This window comes from Hemiscyllium ocellatum, chromosome 50, assembly GCF_020745735.1.
Source record: "Hemiscyllium ocellatum isolate sHemOce1 chromosome 50, sHemOce1.pat.X.cur, whole genome shotgun sequence".
Lineage (NCBI taxonomy): Eukaryota > Metazoa > Chordata > Chondrichthyes > Orectolobiformes > Hemiscylliidae > Hemiscyllium > Hemiscyllium ocellatum.
In genome coordinates, this window is record NC_083450.1 from 816,321 (window position 1) to 833,807 (window position 17,487).

General features: G+C 43.5%; 1 protein-coding gene across 1 annotated transcript in view; it reads right to left on the minus strand.

Annotated features, from left to right (window-relative positions):
- Window positions 1-4,256: 4,256 nt before the first annotated feature.
- Window positions 4,257-17,487, minus strand: part of itga10 (integrin, alpha 10) — a 98,837-nt gene continuing 85,606 nt past the window's right edge. Inside the window, exons 26-29 of the mRNA XM_060820620.1 lie at window positions 9,222-9,335; window positions 8,525-8,620; window positions 7,731-7,844; window positions 4,257-5,351 (exon numbers count right to left, since the gene is read on the minus strand). Of these exons, the coding sequence (XP_060676603.1) occupies window positions 5,280-5,351; window positions 7,731-7,844; window positions 8,525-8,620; window positions 9,222-9,335 (396 nt within the window). The 3' untranslated portion in view covers window positions 4,257-5,279. The remainder of the gene's footprint in view (window positions 5,352-7,730; window positions 7,845-8,524; window positions 8,621-9,221; window positions 9,336-17,487) is intronic.

The window sequence follows — 17,487 nt, forward strand, 5'->3', positions numbered from 1 at the left end:
CAGTGACCCAGTGACTCTGAGCCAATCAGGTTGAGCATGATGATGGTCCCTACTTCTGTGCCAAGAGATCAGGGTTCATGTCTCATGTCCTCCTCAGGATGTCCCAGAGTTGAGATGACTGAACTCCAACAGCCAAAATCTGAATGTTACAGCTGATTGGATAGTGATCCACTTTATGCCATTTCCCCACCTTTGCCCAGTATTCCTGCGCATGGGTCTATTTTAAGATAACTGTAATTACCTTTTGAATGCTACAACTGAACCTGCCTCCCTCACTGTCTTAGGAAATGCTATCAAGGTGTTAACCACTTGCTGTGTGGAATAATTTTTCATCTTTTTTTGCTGCTTTGCCAATCAGTTTCTATCCTTGGCTCTCGTTCTCTATCATTCCATAAGTGAAAGTTTTCCCCTGCCTACTCTGTCCAGATCCCTCATGATTTTGAATAGTTTTTATTGAGTTTCTCTCAGCCTTTCTTTTCTCCAAGACAAACCGTCCTTGCATGTCTCATCTATCTTCATAACTGAGATTCCTCAACCCTGGAGACATTCTAGTGAATCGTTTTAGCATTCTTTCTAATGTCGTCACAACCTTCTGAAAGTACTGCACCCATTACTGAACGTAATACACCCCAGCTGCATTCCTGCCCCTAATCCAGTATTGTTATCTTCCTCTGCCCCTGCACCTCTGCAGGATAGAATTGTTCCCTTCATTTTGAACTGTATCTGTGCTCTTCCTGCTAAAATGAATCACTTTGCATTTCTTTACACTGAACTTTATCTGCCACCACTCTGCCCGCTTGCCAGTGTCCTTTCAAACCTCCACATTGTCCTCCTCACCATACAATGCTGCCATTCATTCTATCGTGTACAAATTTTGAAAATATGTCCCGTGTACACACTCATCTAAACAGCAAGTGACCCAATACTGACCCCTGAGAAACTCCACAACCCTTTCTCCAGCCCAACAACATCCATTAATCTGTCACTTGGCCAACTCATATCCTTGTTGTAGCTTTGCTTGTGAACCTGTTGTATTAAATACCTTTTGGAAGTCTAAGCATGCCACCATTCGGCATTGCACCCATTGATCCTCTGTGTTACATCGTCAACAAACCTCCCAAAAAGTTAATGATTATTTCCCCTTGTGAAAACTATTCTGACTTTCTTGAATTAATTCACATTTGTCCTTCTGAATATTAACTCCCAGCATTGAAGTTAAACTTACTGACCTGAAGTTTCTGGACTTATTAGTACACTCTTTTTAGAAGAATTGCAATTCTCCAGTCATTTGGACCCACTGCTGATTCAAAGGAAGACAGAAAAATTATTGCCAGTGTCTCTACAATTTCCACGCTCACTTCCTACAACCTGATCCACTTTAAGTAATGGCAGTCTCTCGATTATCTCATCCTCACCAATTTTAAACCCATCGAGTTTTTTTATCCTGCATTGTGTAACAACTAACTCCTTCGTAAAGACAGAGTATCTTTGTTCATCTTCCTTTGTGCTAGGTCTGACTCTAGAAAGGATAGAGGCAGTGAGGGAGAAGGGGGTATGGATAGCAGGAGTTAGGGAAAGGACAGAGGGAGAGAGAGGGGTATGCATAGTGAGAGGTAGTTCACTTTGGAAGAAATAACAGGAATGCAGAGTACTGGGCTAATGGTAAAATTCTTGGCAGTTTAGATGAATAGAGATCTCAGTGTCCAGGTGCATAAGTCACTGAAAGTTGCCATCCAGGTTGATAGGGTTGTTAAGGCAGCATATGGTGTGTTGGCATTTATTGGTAGGGGGATTGAGTTTCAGAGCCACAAGGTTATGCTTCAGCTGTACAAGACACTGATTAAGGCCATACCTGGAGTATTGTGTACAGTTCTGGTCACTGGCTTATGGGGAGGATGTGGAAGGTTGGAAAGGGCTCAGAGGAGATTTCCTAGGATGTTGCCTGGTATGGGAGGAGTGTCTTACAAGGAAAGGCTGAGGGAAGTGAGGCTGTTTTCTTTAGAGAGAAGAAGGTTGAGAGGTTACTTGATCGAGACGCATAAGATAATCAGAGGGTTAGATAGGGTGGACAGTGAGATCCATTTTCCTTGGATGGTGATGGCTAACACGAGGGGACATAGCTTTAAATTAAGGGGTGATAGATTTAGGACAGATATCAGAGGTAGTTTCTTTACTCAGAGTAGTAGGGGCGTGGAATGGCCTACCTACAACAGTAGTAGACTTGCTGATGTTAAGGTATTCCTCATTCCTGATGAAGGGCTTATGCCCGAAACGTCGAATTTCCTATTCCTTGGATGCTGCCTGACCTGCTGTGCTTTAACCAGCAACACATTTTCAGCTTGCTGATGTTAAGGGCATTTAAATGGGCATTGGACATACATATGGATAATAATGTACAGTGTAGGTTAGATGGGTATCAGATTATTTTCACAGGTTGGTGCAACATCGAGGGCCGAAGGGCCTGTACTGTGCTATAACATTCTATGGAAGGGATATGGATAGCGGGAGAGAGGTGGGGTTGGGGAGGGGGTTGGATAGCAGGGGTGAGGGAAAGGCCAGAGGTAGAGAGGAGGAGCAGTGCTTGCCTTCACTGCTCAGACCTTTTGTGTTGAGGTTGTTGGTGAGGCATCTTTTTGATACCTGTGTCCAGTTCTGGTCGCCCTGTAAGAGGAAGGGTATTATTAAACTGGATAAGATTCAGAAAAGGTTTATCAGGATATTGCCAGGACTGGAGGGTTTGAGCTATAAAGCTAGAATGGGACTTATTTCACTGGAGCGTAGGAGGTTTAAGGGTGACCTTACAAGTTTTTAAAATCATGATGGGCATAGACAAAGGTGTTTAGCAAAGGTATTTTCCCTGGAATGGGGGAGTTCAAAACTATGGGGCATATTTTAACATTACAGGTGAAAGATTTAAAAAGGATGAGGGCAACTTCTTTCCACACAGTCCGTGTGTCGAGTGAACTGCCAGAGGAAGTGGTGGATGCAGGTACAGTTACAACATTTAAAAGACAATTAGGTAAGTTCACGAGTAGGAAAGGTTTGGATTGGTATGGGCCAGGAGCAGGCAGGTGGGACTGGTTTGGTTTGGGAACATGGTCGGTGTAAGCTAGTTGGACCAAAGGGTCTGTTTCCATGCTGTTTATCTGTATGATTCTATAAATAAAAAAGGGGTGAGTTAGGCAACTTGATCTGCAGGATGACATTTCCACCATGGTCACAAAACCCATCATCTCCTTAACATCATCGAGTGTGCCAACACCAAATGGATGGCTGCAGTTCAAGAAGATACATCACCACCAACGCCGTCTGCTTTTCAAGGGCAGCTAGAGTTAGGTGATAAATGTTGGCCTAGCCAGGTGCACCCACATTTCAGTAACAGCCGCGTCTCACGAACGAACAGAAGCTGGGAGTAAGTTGGGACCTGGAAAATCATGTGTCACCCCCAGAAACCATTGGATACCCACCCACGACCAACCCTTCCAAAAATCTACAGAATACAGCTTTCATCAAACACCCTCAGGACATGGATAAAATGGGGTTGAATATAAATTAAAGCTTCCTCTACCCTGTCCCCATGAACCACTCACAGAACAGGGCCAACACAGGATTTTGATACAAAGTTTACCTTGTAAAACTCCCTCAACACTCTTCTTGATTTGTGTTTTAAGTGTTTGTTGCTTGTGATGGATCATTTGGACACTATTGGGCTGGAATAACACAAGTAACAGCCATTCTTCCAAATGGATCCATTACTGACCTGAGCAAGCAGGTTACTTTGCACTTGCTGTTGTGTTCTCATTTTCCTTGCTCCCTGGCCAGCACTTAACTGTGTTAGCGTGGCTCCAATAAGCTCCCTGCTTCCAAACTTGTCACATTTCCCACCCTGTCCGAGTGGTTCATTGCAAAAAGGAATGATCCAGTTGAAGGAATGTAAGTTTCACCGTCACACCTCTGAAAGGTGCCATCATCTCAACATACAATGGGGAAAGTCAAACGTAAGTACACATCGGTGCAGGTAAAATGCACTTTATACGGAAATGTAATAAATGTCTCTCTTCACTGCCTGTCACCCACAATTCCCAGCATTTGTCAGTCAGCAGTGACTGGTCAGCGCAAACGTCTGGTCAATGTGGCTCAACTAACAGCCAGTAGTCAGGCTATCATGCTGCCCATTCCTTCATCTGAAATGCTGCTGAATGGAAAAGGGCCAACTTCAGAATTTGTATCGACAACGAGACGACAAAAACTAGAAATATGGTTTATTTTAGTATATGTTTATTTCCAAAAAAAACCCCAAAGCTTTAAATAAAGTGCATGTAAATATTTGTTCCTTAGGCCATGAGTGAGTTTGGTGTCAGTGAGAAGCTGGAATCCGAGAGGGGCACTCAGTATGGTCAGGCTACCTCAATGTACAGGCAGCCCCTTCCCTCAGCGTTCATGTGGTTTCAGATCAAGATGAGAAGAGATTTTTGGCACACGCCAGTGTGATAAAGCAATCCGAGTGACACCATCTGTTATGATCTAGGTCTGCGTTCAAACCCAAACTCGACCGCTAGATATCTGACCACACACTGTTGTCTCAGCTCAGGTAAGTCTGTGTTTCAGATTTGTAAATGCATGGGGCTATTGTGAAAGAAATAGCTCCACCATGTGGGTGGGAGCTGGATGTGAACACTGGTCCCAGCACTCCCTGGTCCTTTGGCTGTTTACTACATGGACAGGGGTGGGGGGAGAAGAATAGAGTCAAATCAATGTGAGAGTATGTTTTGGGTTACTCGGTCCACACTAGTGTCAGGGAACCTGCTCGCTGGTAGTTACATTTGCTCATTCCTTGAACTTTGACTCCCTTTGTGCACGTAAGGCATCATTTCCAGCATGCGCTTCTTGTGACAAGGTGGCAGCTGAAGTAGAGGCAGCATGTAGCAGGCAGCCTCATTGGGGTGGGGTTAGTGGGCTTGGACTGAGTGAAGGAGGCTGGGTTGACATTAGGAAGGAACAGTCTTTGTATAATGCAGTAATATCCACCATACAGATTGTGTCTAGTTCATCACAATCTCTGTAACAAATCCTGGAACCCCCTGCCCACCACCCCCATACCCCAGCCTAGTCCCAAGAGTTTTAAACAAGGTGACATAGCCCCTTTGAGGGTCATTTGCAAACTGAAAGAAGCTTCAAGGAAGTGCATAGCAGTCAGACCATGTGTGAGGGACTGTGTAGATATGTCCGAGATTCCTGACGCTGAGTGTACAGGATGTTGGACTTCAGCACCCTCCGCCTCACTCTTTCTTCTCATCCTCCTCCTTGTCCTCATCTTCTTCCTCCTTTTGTTTTCTCTTAAAGAATCCACACTGTGAGGAAGAAAGGTTTCTTTTCAATACTGACGGAAGAAATACTTTTTCTGTTTTGGCCTTTTCACTCCTCCCATTCCTTCATCTTGCAGATGTACGTCCCATCACCCCTTCAGAGGCAGTGAAATTGATTCAGACTAACACCAGCCCACTGCCTTTTAATCACATCACCCAAAAGTAATGTATTTGCTGCATGAACCTTTGATACAACTACATTTAATGGTAGATGTCCAGCTCTGCCCTGTCTATCTGGTGTTCTCAAAACTCTGCAGAGAGACTGAGAAGGTGATAGAACTGATGGACTGTTGATGGTGTGTCACAGGATCTAGGACTGGTTACCAGGGGAGGTTGACATTTTACAAACAGTGATGGTTGGGCTGTTATTGAAATGGGATGTCTAAATAGGTTAAGTAACAAATACTGAGTGCAAATGTTCCCGTCATTGAGAATGGAACCTAGCGAGTAGCTGAGAGATAGACACTTAGTCATTTTCAGAGTAAGTTGTGACTTAGCTGGTATGAGAAGGAATGATGAATGATCACAGATCCTGAGGATGGTGTGACTGCCTCTCACACTTTATGAATTGGGTTTTGTAATGGTGGGGAGTGGCTCTCTGTTCTTGTTTCATCATGTTGGAAGGTCACATCAGCCGTCTCCCAAAACCCACATTCTCTGCCCTCCTTTTAGAAGCATGTTTAATTGTCTCCTGAGCCCAAGTGTATTCCAGCATTCCCAGTAACTAGACCATAAGGCTATAAGAGCTATGAACAGGAGGAGGCCGTTCAGACCCTCGAAACTTCGCTACCATTCAATAGCACCATGGCTGAGCTAAAATTCCTCACCTCCACTTTTCTGTCCTTTCCCCATAACCCTTGATTCCCCGACTGATAAGAATCTATCTATCTCAGCCTTATATATCCACAAGGACTCTGCCCCGACAGCTCTCTCTATGGCAAGGAGCTCCAAAGACACTCAACCCTCTGACAAAAGAAATTCCTCACCATCTCAGTCTTAAATTGGTGCTCCTATACTCTCTGGTCCTAGACTCTTCCATGAGGGAAAACATTCTCACAGCCTTTACCCTGTCGAACCCCTTAAAAATGTTTCAGTGAGATCACCTCACATTCTTCAAAACTCCAATGAGTCCCAACCTGTTTAACCTTTGTTGATGACTCGATCCCTCCAGAACAGGGGTCATCCTAATGAACCTTCTCTCTGAATTGCCTCCAAAGAAATAATATCTTTCCTTAAACAAGGGGACCAAAGCAGTGCACAGTACTTCAGATGTGATCTCACCAGCACCTTATACAGCTACCAGCTCTTATTCTCCAACCCCCTTGAAATAAAGGTCGGCATTCCATCAGCCCTTCCTGATTACCTGCTGTCCCTGTGTGTTAGCTTCCTGTGTTTTGTTATAAGTACCCCCAGGTCCCATTGTGTTACAGCTTTCTGTAGATTTTCTCTATTTAAGTAATATTCTGTTCTTTCCTATCCTCTTCCAAAACTGAAAACACATTTTCCAACATTATATTCCATTTGACAACTTTTTGCCCACTGACTTAACCTCTGTAAACTGTCTGTATGTCTTGCACAATTTGTCTTTCCACCTGTATTAGTGTTTTCTGTGAATTTGGGTACAGTACGTTAACTCCCTCCCTCCAAGCCATTACTGTGAACAGTTGCAGTCTCAGCAATGATCCCTGTGGAACCCCACTGCTCACAGATCGCCAACCTGAGAAGGAACCCTTTATCCCACTCACTGTTTCCTGCCCACGAGTCAGTTCTCTCTCTGTGTCAAATATCCCAGCTCCAACACCGTGGACTCTTTTGTGAAATACCTTGTTGAACATTTTCTGGAATTCCAAATACAACACAACTGGGTCCCCTCTGGTTGGGCCTTCCTTGAATTAATCAGAAATGAATTTTGTTTATGAAGTCATGTTGATTTTGTTTGTTTAGATTATGGTTTCCCAAATGTCTGCTATTGCTTCCAATAGTTTTCCAACAACAGATATTAGGCTAATTGACCTACAGTTCACGGTTTTTGACTTCCTTCCCTTTTGAAGAGAAGTGTGACATTAGCAGTTTTCCAAACCTCTGGAAATTTTCCAGTATCCAGCAAATCCCAACCAGTGCATCCATTATCTCTGCAGCTGTCTCTTGTAGTAGTTACAGAGATAGTGGATATGAGGATACAGGCCATCAGGGGTCTTTAGCCTCATTAGTTTGCCTAATGGTACTTCTTCAGTGATAATGCTTAATTAGTGTCCTGTATTCGTTCACATTAATGAACAAGTTGACCTTCATTCTCTTTCACTCCCTGGTATTTTCGTATTGATAATGGGCTCTGAGTCTATGAACTACAGCAGAGACATCTACCTTCCACAGAATGAAGATGATGAGAGCCAGCAGCAGAAGTCCTCCGAGTGTGCTGCCAATGATAATCCACAGAGACACAGCAATCACCACTGGCTTGATCAGCTCTACGATCACCTAGACAACAAATCAGACACATCAGCAAGCAAGCAATCAGCTCCATTCTACATGACCTGACTCCAACTGGGAGGGTTCAATGGGGAAACGGTGTAGAGGGAGCTTTACTCTGTATCTAATCCCATGCTGTCCCTGTCCTGGGAGGGTTTGATGGGGGACTGTAGAGGGAGCTTTACTCTGTATCTAACCCCGTGCTGTCCTTGTCTTGGGAGTGTGTGATGGGGGACAGTGTAGAGAGAGTTTTACTCTGTATCTAATCCCGTGCTGTTCCTGTCCCTGGGAGTGTTTGATAGGGGACAGGATAGAGGGAGCTTTACTCTGTATTTATTCCCGTGCTGTCCCTGTCCCTGGGAGTGTTTGATGGGGACAGTGTAGAGGGAGCTTTACTCTGTATCTAACCCCATTCTGTCCCTGTCCTGGGTGTGTTTGATGGGGGACAGTGTAGAGGGAGCTTCACTCTGTATCTAACCCTGCACTGTCCCTGGGAATCAGGTATGGAATCTGTCCAAATCCCACACCAAAGTGAAGTGAAACTTGGTATCAGAATGCACATAGCTCCCCTTTCTCTCTCTCCAGTTTATCGAGGTCTTGTTACCTATTTTAACAAACCAGTTTAGCTGTTAGAATGTAATTCACTCCCCTTTTCATTCCCAGTTTAGTTTACAGGAAATCCTCCTTACCTCTCGATAGCGAGCTGACTCTGCAATTGTCAGAACCTGAGGAGTTTGTACATCCAGAGTTAGCGTAGTGACAATTTTCAATGATCTGAACTTTACCTGGAAGCAGAGAGTTTGAAAGCATCAGCATGTGCTCTAAGCCAACGTGGTAATTAGCAGCTAACAGTAGTGAGGAGGGTCATGGACAAAATTTACAGGAGAGTTGCTGCAAAGTGGAAGAAGAAAATCTAAGTGTTTCAGTCTTGTTGAAATGGAAAGGCTGGTGATAATGTCATAATGCAGCCCTGCAGTTCCACAAGGAATTGGTCAATAATCTGTCTGGGTGATGAGGGAACTGCACAAGGTGTAAACATGGACCCAGGGTTGGAGCGGGATTGAGCTGAGCTAAGTGTCAAGCAATCTATTGCTGACAGCATTTCCACACAGAGTAAGTCACCTTTCAGAACAACTCCAATGAAATCTTGTTGATGTAAGTGAACAAGTGTGTGTGTGTGAATTAGTGAGAGTGAGTGAGTCAATGACTCAGTGTGAGTGAATAAGTGTGTGTGTGAGTTAGAGTGAGTGAGTGAGTGACTCAGTTTGAGTGAACAAATGATGTGTGTGTAACTGTGTATGTGAGTCTGTGTGTGTGCGTGTATGTGAATGTGAGTGTGTGTGTGAGCTGGGGAGGGAAGGAAGTTAAAAAGAACCACAAACTTACTGTCCTGAAGAATTTGCCATACAGTGTGTAGCCAATGTGGATTACCACCTCCTCACTCCTGTCTACAGTATTCATATAGCAGGTGAAAATGCTGCACCAGGAATTACTGCAGTCCTGTTGGTGTGAACATAGGGATAGAATCATCTTCACTGATGAGGATTTTTTTTTAAAGTTCACTGAATTTCCACTGTATCCTCGAGACCTCCCAAGGTAACATGGCACTAAGCCACAGTTGTAACTGTACCTGGATCCACAACTTCCTCTGGTAGTTTGTTCCACATATGAACCACCCTCTGTGAGAAAACATTGCCTCTCATGTCCCCTTTAAATCTTTTTCTGCTCGCATTACAAATATGCTGTCTTGTTCTAGCCTATTGAGACTATCTTTCTAACTCAAACCTTCCATTCCCAGCAACATCCTGGTCAACCTCTTCTGAACCCTCTCCAATTTAATACTATCCTGTCTATAGCAGGGCAACCAGAACTGTATACAATACTTGTTACAACATGGCAGTAAACCCTTCTGCTAATTAAACCAAACACACAACAAAGCTCACCTCGCCTTAGAATCTGTTAAAGTATGAGTGACAGAAAACTCCCCAGATTCCACTATTTAAAGAAACAAAAATCAATTTTATTCTTTAACTCTAAAAGTGAACATTAAACAATAACTATTTACAACTCTAAGCTTTCTTTATCTTAGAAGTTTGTTATCTACCTCCAATGCTCCAACAATATACTGTTCCAATAAAAGCCCCTATTAAAATTACATCAACTTAATTTTCAAAGCCATCTGGCAGCTGTCATTGTCAGTGCCTGCCGTTCAGCTACAGATCTCCCTGGGTTGTCTTCGGTCGTTTGCCACAAAGATGTTGCATATGAAAAAGGTACCATTCATAGAGTGTGTTTGGCCTTTACTCTGAACATGGCAGTTGGTTGCTTTCTCTGGCTAACTCTCAAACTGTCTGCTTCTTTATACCCCAAACATCGATTGTCTCATTGGTTCGATATTGTCAAAAAAGAGTAAAATTCAAACTTGATTGGCTTTAGTATCCTGGGGCATAATTTAATCTGATTAGTTAAATTGGAATTGTTGTGTAAACATAGCAACCAAAAGTCAGGTATTTGTTTCTTGGCCAAATGTTACATATTTTCAATTTTCTGATATACTCTGAGATTGCTAATCAGTCACATGGCAGGTACCTACAAGCTCTCAGTGCCAAACAGCTTTCACTCTCTCTTAAAGGTACAGGACACACCTTCAACTTCATAACACCTCCCCTGTCAAGAAAAAGCAAACCATCATAATGAAAAGATGGCTTCATTTTTTTCTACTTCTTAACCCCATTACAATGAAATACATTGGTATCTGTTCAATTTTATCTATACTTGATCCATTAAATCTGTGATAACGCAACTGCTATCATACTCTTATGACCCGGAACATGTAAGATTTGTAAATTAAAAGTCTGTAACATAAGACTCCAATGCAAGCCTTATATTTTTTGTCTTTAAATTGTTCCAAGGATGTAAGAGGATTGTGATCCGTGTACACAACTGCCTCCGACACATCGTTCGTGATATAAACATTAAAATGTTGTAAGGCCAATACCAAACTCAATAATTCCTTTTCGATGGTAGAGTATTTTCTCTGGTGGGTGTTAAGTTTCTTTGAAAACTGTCAGTTCAATTCCATCATCACCCTCCTGTAGCAGTACAGCTCCAACTCCTGTGTAGTTAGCATCGATTGCAACTTTGAAGGGTTTCAAAAAGATTGGTGTAGCTAAAACTGGTGCAGTGATTAATGCTGCGTTTAAATTGTCAAATGCCCCCAGCGTTGTTTTGTCCACCAAAATTTTGTGTTCTTCTTCAGCAAATCAGTTAGCGGTGGGAACAAACCTCTGATAGAATCTGTTTCATCCCAAAACGTGAAGCACCTCTTTTTTAGAGGTTGGTCGAGAAAATTCCTCGATGGCCTTCATGTTTGCATTCCTTGTTGTCTGTTATGAAGATGTGGGTGTACTGTACCTTTAAGAAAGTTATTAGCTAGTAGAACTACCTGACAGCATCAAGTGTTCTGAAAACAAAAATATAATGTAACATTTGGTCGAACAACTCGATTAGCTGGTTACCTGGAGACAAAATCAAATTCTAATTCGACCAATCAGTTTAAATTATACCCCAAAATACCAGCCTCCAATCAAGTTTGAATTGAGTATATTGATAATCTTAAAAGACGATGACACAATTTGATGCTTCGGTGATATAAGACCAGGGAAAATTGAAGAGTTAGGAGGAGAACTGCCAAGTCATCAGCATGAAAAGACTGCCTGAAAAATAGCTCTTTTAAAAGTACCTTTATCGATCAGTAAGCTGTGAAGCAGAATCCCAAAGAAGAGGGAAAAAAACAACAGGAATACAGAGAAGAACCAAAAACCGCCCGGGTTCTGAGATAAGAAGTTTTATTTTATAAATCTTAACCAGAATTTTTATTGGACTAGTATTATAGAGGGGAAAATAAAAGATAGGTTAGAGGAAGGAGTTGTAAATAGTTGTTAATTAATTATTCTCAGTTATTTGTTAAGAAATAAAGTTGTTAATTTTTACTTTAAGTAGTTCTTTGCCTCTTGAATTTTTACAGAATTACTGTACGGGATAAATCTTTTCTGTGTTGTGGGTTTAAATTGAACAGGAGGGTTTACCCTGTGTCATAACAGGATCAACCTTCCATGACCAGTGTTATGTCCCAAGAATGTCACCTCTGCTTTCGCAAATTTTGTTTTCTTTAAGTTATTTACCAGTTTTGCTTAATCGTTCAAAGAGCTCTGCTAACTGTACCGTGTGATCTTTCCAGGGCTTACTAAAGATCACTACATCGTCCAGATAGACTGCACAGTTTGTTAACCCAGCCACAACTCTGTTCATGAGTCTTTGGAATGTGGCGGGTACATTCTTCATTCCAAAGGTCATCACTTTGAATTGATATAGTCCATTTGGGGTTACAAACACAGAAATTTCATTTGTTTTCTCTGATAAAGGTACTTGCCAATAACCATGCAGTAAGTCCAACTTTGTAATGTAACTGGCTTGTCTAACTTTCTCTACACAGTCCTCTAATCTTGGTATTGCATAAGAGTCTGATTTTGTTACGGTGTTGACCTTCCGATAATCCACACAAAATCGTTGAGTCCTGTCAAGATTTGGGAACTGACACAATCGGCGAACTCTACTCGCTCTGACTCGGTTCGATGATATCTTCGTTGAGCATCACATCCACTTCCTTCTGGACCTGTGTGACTTTGAAATGATTAAGTCTGTAGGGGTGTTGTTTTATTGGAACAGCATTCCCTTCTTCTACCTCATGCACAATAGCATTAGCCCTCCCCATCTTATTCCTGCACATGTGCTCAAACTGCTGCAACAAGCCTTTCATCTGTGTTCTTTGTTCTGAGACAGATATTGAGGCCAAAGAGTGTAGTGCTAGAAAGGCACAGCCGGTCAGACAGCATCCGAGGAGAAGGAGAATCAACTTTTCAGGCATAATCCCTTCATCAGGAATGAGGCTTGTGAGTCGTTGGGGGGGGGGAGGAGCTGAGAGATAAATGGGAGGGGAATGGGGCTGCGGGGAAGGCAGCTGGGAAAGCAATAGGTAGATGAAGGTGGGGGTGAAGGTGATAGGTCAGAGAGGAGGGTGGAGCAGATAGGTGTGAAGAAAGATGGACAGGCAGGACCACTCAAGAAGGTGGTGCTGAGATGGAAGGTTGGGACTGGGCTAAGATGGGGGAATGGGGAAATGGAGAAACTGGTGAAATTCACATTGATTACATGTGGTTGGAGGGTCCCAAGGCGGAAGATGGGGCGTTCTTCCTCCAGGAATCAGGTGGTTAGGGGTTGGCGATGGAGGAGGCCCAGGACCTGCATGTTCTTGGAGGAGTGGGAGGGGGAGTAAAAGTGTTCAGCCACGGAATGGTGGGGTTGGTTGGTGTGGGTGTCCCAGAGATGTTCTCTGAAACGATCTACAAGTTAGTGTCCTGTCTCCCCAATGTAGAGGAGACCACATTGAGAGCAATGGACACAATAGATGACATGTGTGGAAGTACAGGTAAATCTCAATCAGATGTGGAAGGATCCTTTGGGGCCTTAGATGAAGGTGAGGGGGGAGATGTGGGCACAGGATTTGAATGTTCTGTGGTGGCAGGGGAAGATGCCTGGAGGGGAGAGTGAGTTGCTGTTGGGGGTGGAACGTGGATCTGACGAAGGAGTTGTGGAGGGGATGGTCTCTCTGAAATGCAGATGGGGTGGGGAGGGAAATATATTCCTAGTGGTGGGGCCCATTTGTAGGTGGCAGAAATGTCAGAAGATAATGCGATGTATCTGGAGGTTGGTGGTTGGAATATGAGGACCAGAGGGGTTTGGTCCTTGTTGCGGTTGGAGGGGTGGGGTTGGAGGGCAGCAGTGTGGAAAGTGGAGGAGATGCACTGGACTGCATCGTCGAACATGAGGGAGGGAAAATTGCAGTCTTTAAATAAGGAGGCCATCTGGTATGTTCTGTGGTGGAATTGGTCCTCCTGGGAACAGATGTGGTAGAGGCAGAGGAATTGGGAATAAGGGACAGCATTTTTACTTGAAGTAGGGTGGGAGGACGTTTAATCCAGACAGCTGTGGGAGTCAGTGGGTTTGTAGTAAATGTCCGTGTTGAGTCGGTTGCAAAGAAATAGAGATGAAGAGGTCCAGGAAGGGGAGGAAGGTGTCTAAGATGGTCCAGTGAACTTGATGTCAGGGTGGAAGGTGTTTGTGAAATTGATGAACTGTTCAAATTCCTCGTGGGAACACAAGGTGGTGCCGATACATTATCGATATAGCGGAGGAAGAGGTGGGAAGTAGTGCTGGTGGAACTATGGAAGATGGACTGTTCTACGTACTAGATGAAGAGACAGGCATAGCTGGGGCCCATACGGGTGCCCAAGGCTACCCCTTTGGTCTGGAGGAAGTGGGAGGATTGAGAGGAGAAATCATTGAGGGTGTGGACCAGTTCAGCTTGTTGAATGAGAATGTCAGTGGAAGGGTACTGGTGTAACAGGAAGAAACAAAGAGCTTGGAGACCTTTGTTGTGGTGGATCGATGTGTATAGGGACTGAATGTTCATGGGAAAGATAAGGCATTGGAGGCCGGGGAAACAAATGGCATGGAGGAGGTTGAGGGTGTGCGTGGTATCCTGAACATAGATGGGGAGTTCCTGGACTAAGGGGGACAGAATGGTGTGAAGGTATGTGGAGATAAGTTTGGTGCAGGCAGGAGCCAAGACGATGGGCTGACTGGGGCAGTTAGGTTTGTGGATTTTGGGTAGAAGGTAGAATCAGGCAATGTGGGATTCATGGACAATGGGGTTAGAGGCTCTGGGTGAGACTGTGGATGGTCTGGGATATGATGGTTTGGTGGTGGGAGGTGAGGTCATGATTGAGTGGACAGCAAGAAAAGGTATCCTCACTTTCTGCTGAGACAGTTTACTAACCCTATCCCACTCCTCAAGGTCTTCCTCACTGTTTAATGTACTTTGAGGCCCATCAAACTCCATAACATTTGGATTTGACTTGGGGGCAGTAACTAACACTTGTTTCTCCAGTTCCTTCTCTCTGTTATAATAAAGTCGCAACAAATTCACATGACATACCCGATAGTTTTTTCCTATCTGGCATCTTTATCAGACAGTTTACCTGACACGTTTTTCTCAATTTGATAGGGACCACTAAACCTGGCTTTGAAGGGATCTCCTACCATTGGTAACAATACTAAGGCATCATCCCCATGGGAAAATGTCGAAATTTCAGAGATTTTATCTGTCACCTGCTTCATTCTATGCTGTGTCCTCTTCAGGTGCTGCTTAGTTAATCTCTCCTTCACTTCCAATACATAATCCAAGTGTGAGATCTCCGACTTCGGTCCTGTCAATTTCTCTTTAATTAATTTCAAAGGGCCTCTCACTTCATGTCCAAATATTAACTCAAAGCTGGTAAACCGAGTAGATTAGTTTGGGGAATCTCTAACGGCAAACAATATGAATGGGATACCGTTATCCCAATCACTCAGGTAACCCTGACAGTATGTTCTTCAGGGTCTGATGCCACCTTTCTAAAGCTCCCTGGGATTCAGGATGATACGCACTGGATTTAAAGTGCTGTATACCTGAGCTATCCATACCCTCCTTAAACAGCCTAGCAGTAAAATTTGACCCTTGGTCCGGCTGAATCTCTCTGGGTAGCCCACGCCGTGTGAAGAAAGCTACTAACTCCTCTACCATCTTTTTTTCCTTGATACTCCGTAATGGAATTGACTCCGGAAATCTGATAGACACATCCATTCTGGTTAACAAGTACTGGTTCCCACTTTTAGTTCTCGGGAGGGGACCAACACAGTCAATTATAACCTGCTTGAAAGGTTCTCCAAATATGGGCATTGGCTACAAAGGTGCTGGTTTTATTGCCACCTGTAGCTTACTTACCATTTGGCATGTATGACATATACAGCAAAAGGTAACCACATCCTTGTGCATTCCAGACCAATAGAGATGTTTTGGTACTTTAGCCTGAGTCTCTTGTACTCCTAGGTGACCCCCTATAGGTGGTACATGTGCTACCCGTAACACTTCCTCTCTGTAAACTACTGGCAACGCAATCTGGTGTAATTCGGTCCATTTCTCGTCTGCACTAACTTGGCGTAGTCTCTATTTCCATCTTAGGATTCTGTCTTTCAGATAATAACCCTCACGAATATCCTCTGCCTCCTTTTCAGAGTATGTATCCACATATATATCTTTTATTGTGTTGTCTTGCTGTTGCAAGTCCCTTAGCCTTTCAGGACTAAACATTTCTGCCTGACCCTCTGCCTGTTCAGGTTTTTCCTGCACCATTACGTCAAACAGAATGTCCGCTAACTTGAACCTCAACTCATTCATCTTTCTCTTTAGTTTTTGCTTTGTTCTGTGATTTACGATAGTGGGATCTTGTTACTACACAGTCTGGGAAAATACCAGGGTATTTTTCTTTTAACTGCTTAGTTCCTTGATCTTCCTTGGGCTTCTCCAAAACAAGGGATGTCACTCCCACCTTGGATCCTGCTAAATCGTTCCCAAGAACAAACTGGATTCCTAGAACTAACACTCTGTCAATCACTTCCACTGTTACTTCCCCAGTCTTGAGTTGGCACTCCAACCTGATCTTACACGGGGAATGCTAAATTTCTGCCTGCCTATCCCAAATTACCACTGTCTCGGGTAACAGGTTAGAGTGCAAATATGTTCATCTCTTACTATTTGAGACTGGTTAGATCCTGGAACTCTCAAAATTATAACTTCTTGTGCTTCTCCCCCTGTTCCTTCTGAGTAAACTTTACCCACAGAGGCGAATCCTTTGTACAGATCAGGTACTAACTCCATGCCCAGCCCCTGCCTCGGCTGTGCACTCTCCTGCAGCTCCTTGGTCCCTCTAGGAATCTCCTTTAGCACCTTCACTAATGCCACTGGCTTAGCTTCTCCTACCACATCTTTTCCCACAGTGCCTTTCTTAAACGACCAGCACTGTGACTTCACATATCCCACCTTACCACAGTGGAAACACCTCCTTCCCACCCTCTTGGGCTTCTTTTTTAACCTGTGGTAAACAATTACTGGTGTTCTCTACTCTTTGTTTTGTAGTGTAGGGTCTCCCCTTCTCCCAATTTCTATTCTTGCCAGAAGATGACCTTTCCCTTTATGCACCACTGTATTTTCATCTGCCTTCTCTGCTGCTCTTCTCACTTCTTGAACTTTCTGTTCATCGATATGAATTCTTACCATCTCTGGAAGTGAGTTTTTCAACACCTCCAGCAGAATAAAATCTCTGGAGTCTTATCTATTTTTACCCATCTATCAAAATGACTACGTTTAGTCCTTTCGAACCCAACATAAGTCTGACCTGGTTCCTTATTTATGTTTCAGACCCGCTGAATAGATGCTTCTAGTACCAATTCATAAGCACTTAAAATAGCCTGCTTAACCTCTTTATAATCTCTTGACCCCTCACCTGACAGCACGGCAAATGCCTCACTAGCTCTGCCGACCAGTTTAGTCTGAACTAGCTTTACCCGTAAGTTCTCTGACCACTCCATCTGCCTCACCAATTTTTCAAATTAAATAAGAAGGCTTCAACATCTTTCTCATCAAAATGTGGCAGTATTTTAACATATTTGTGTATATCACTACCTTCTCTCTTCATCTCCATCCTATTAACTT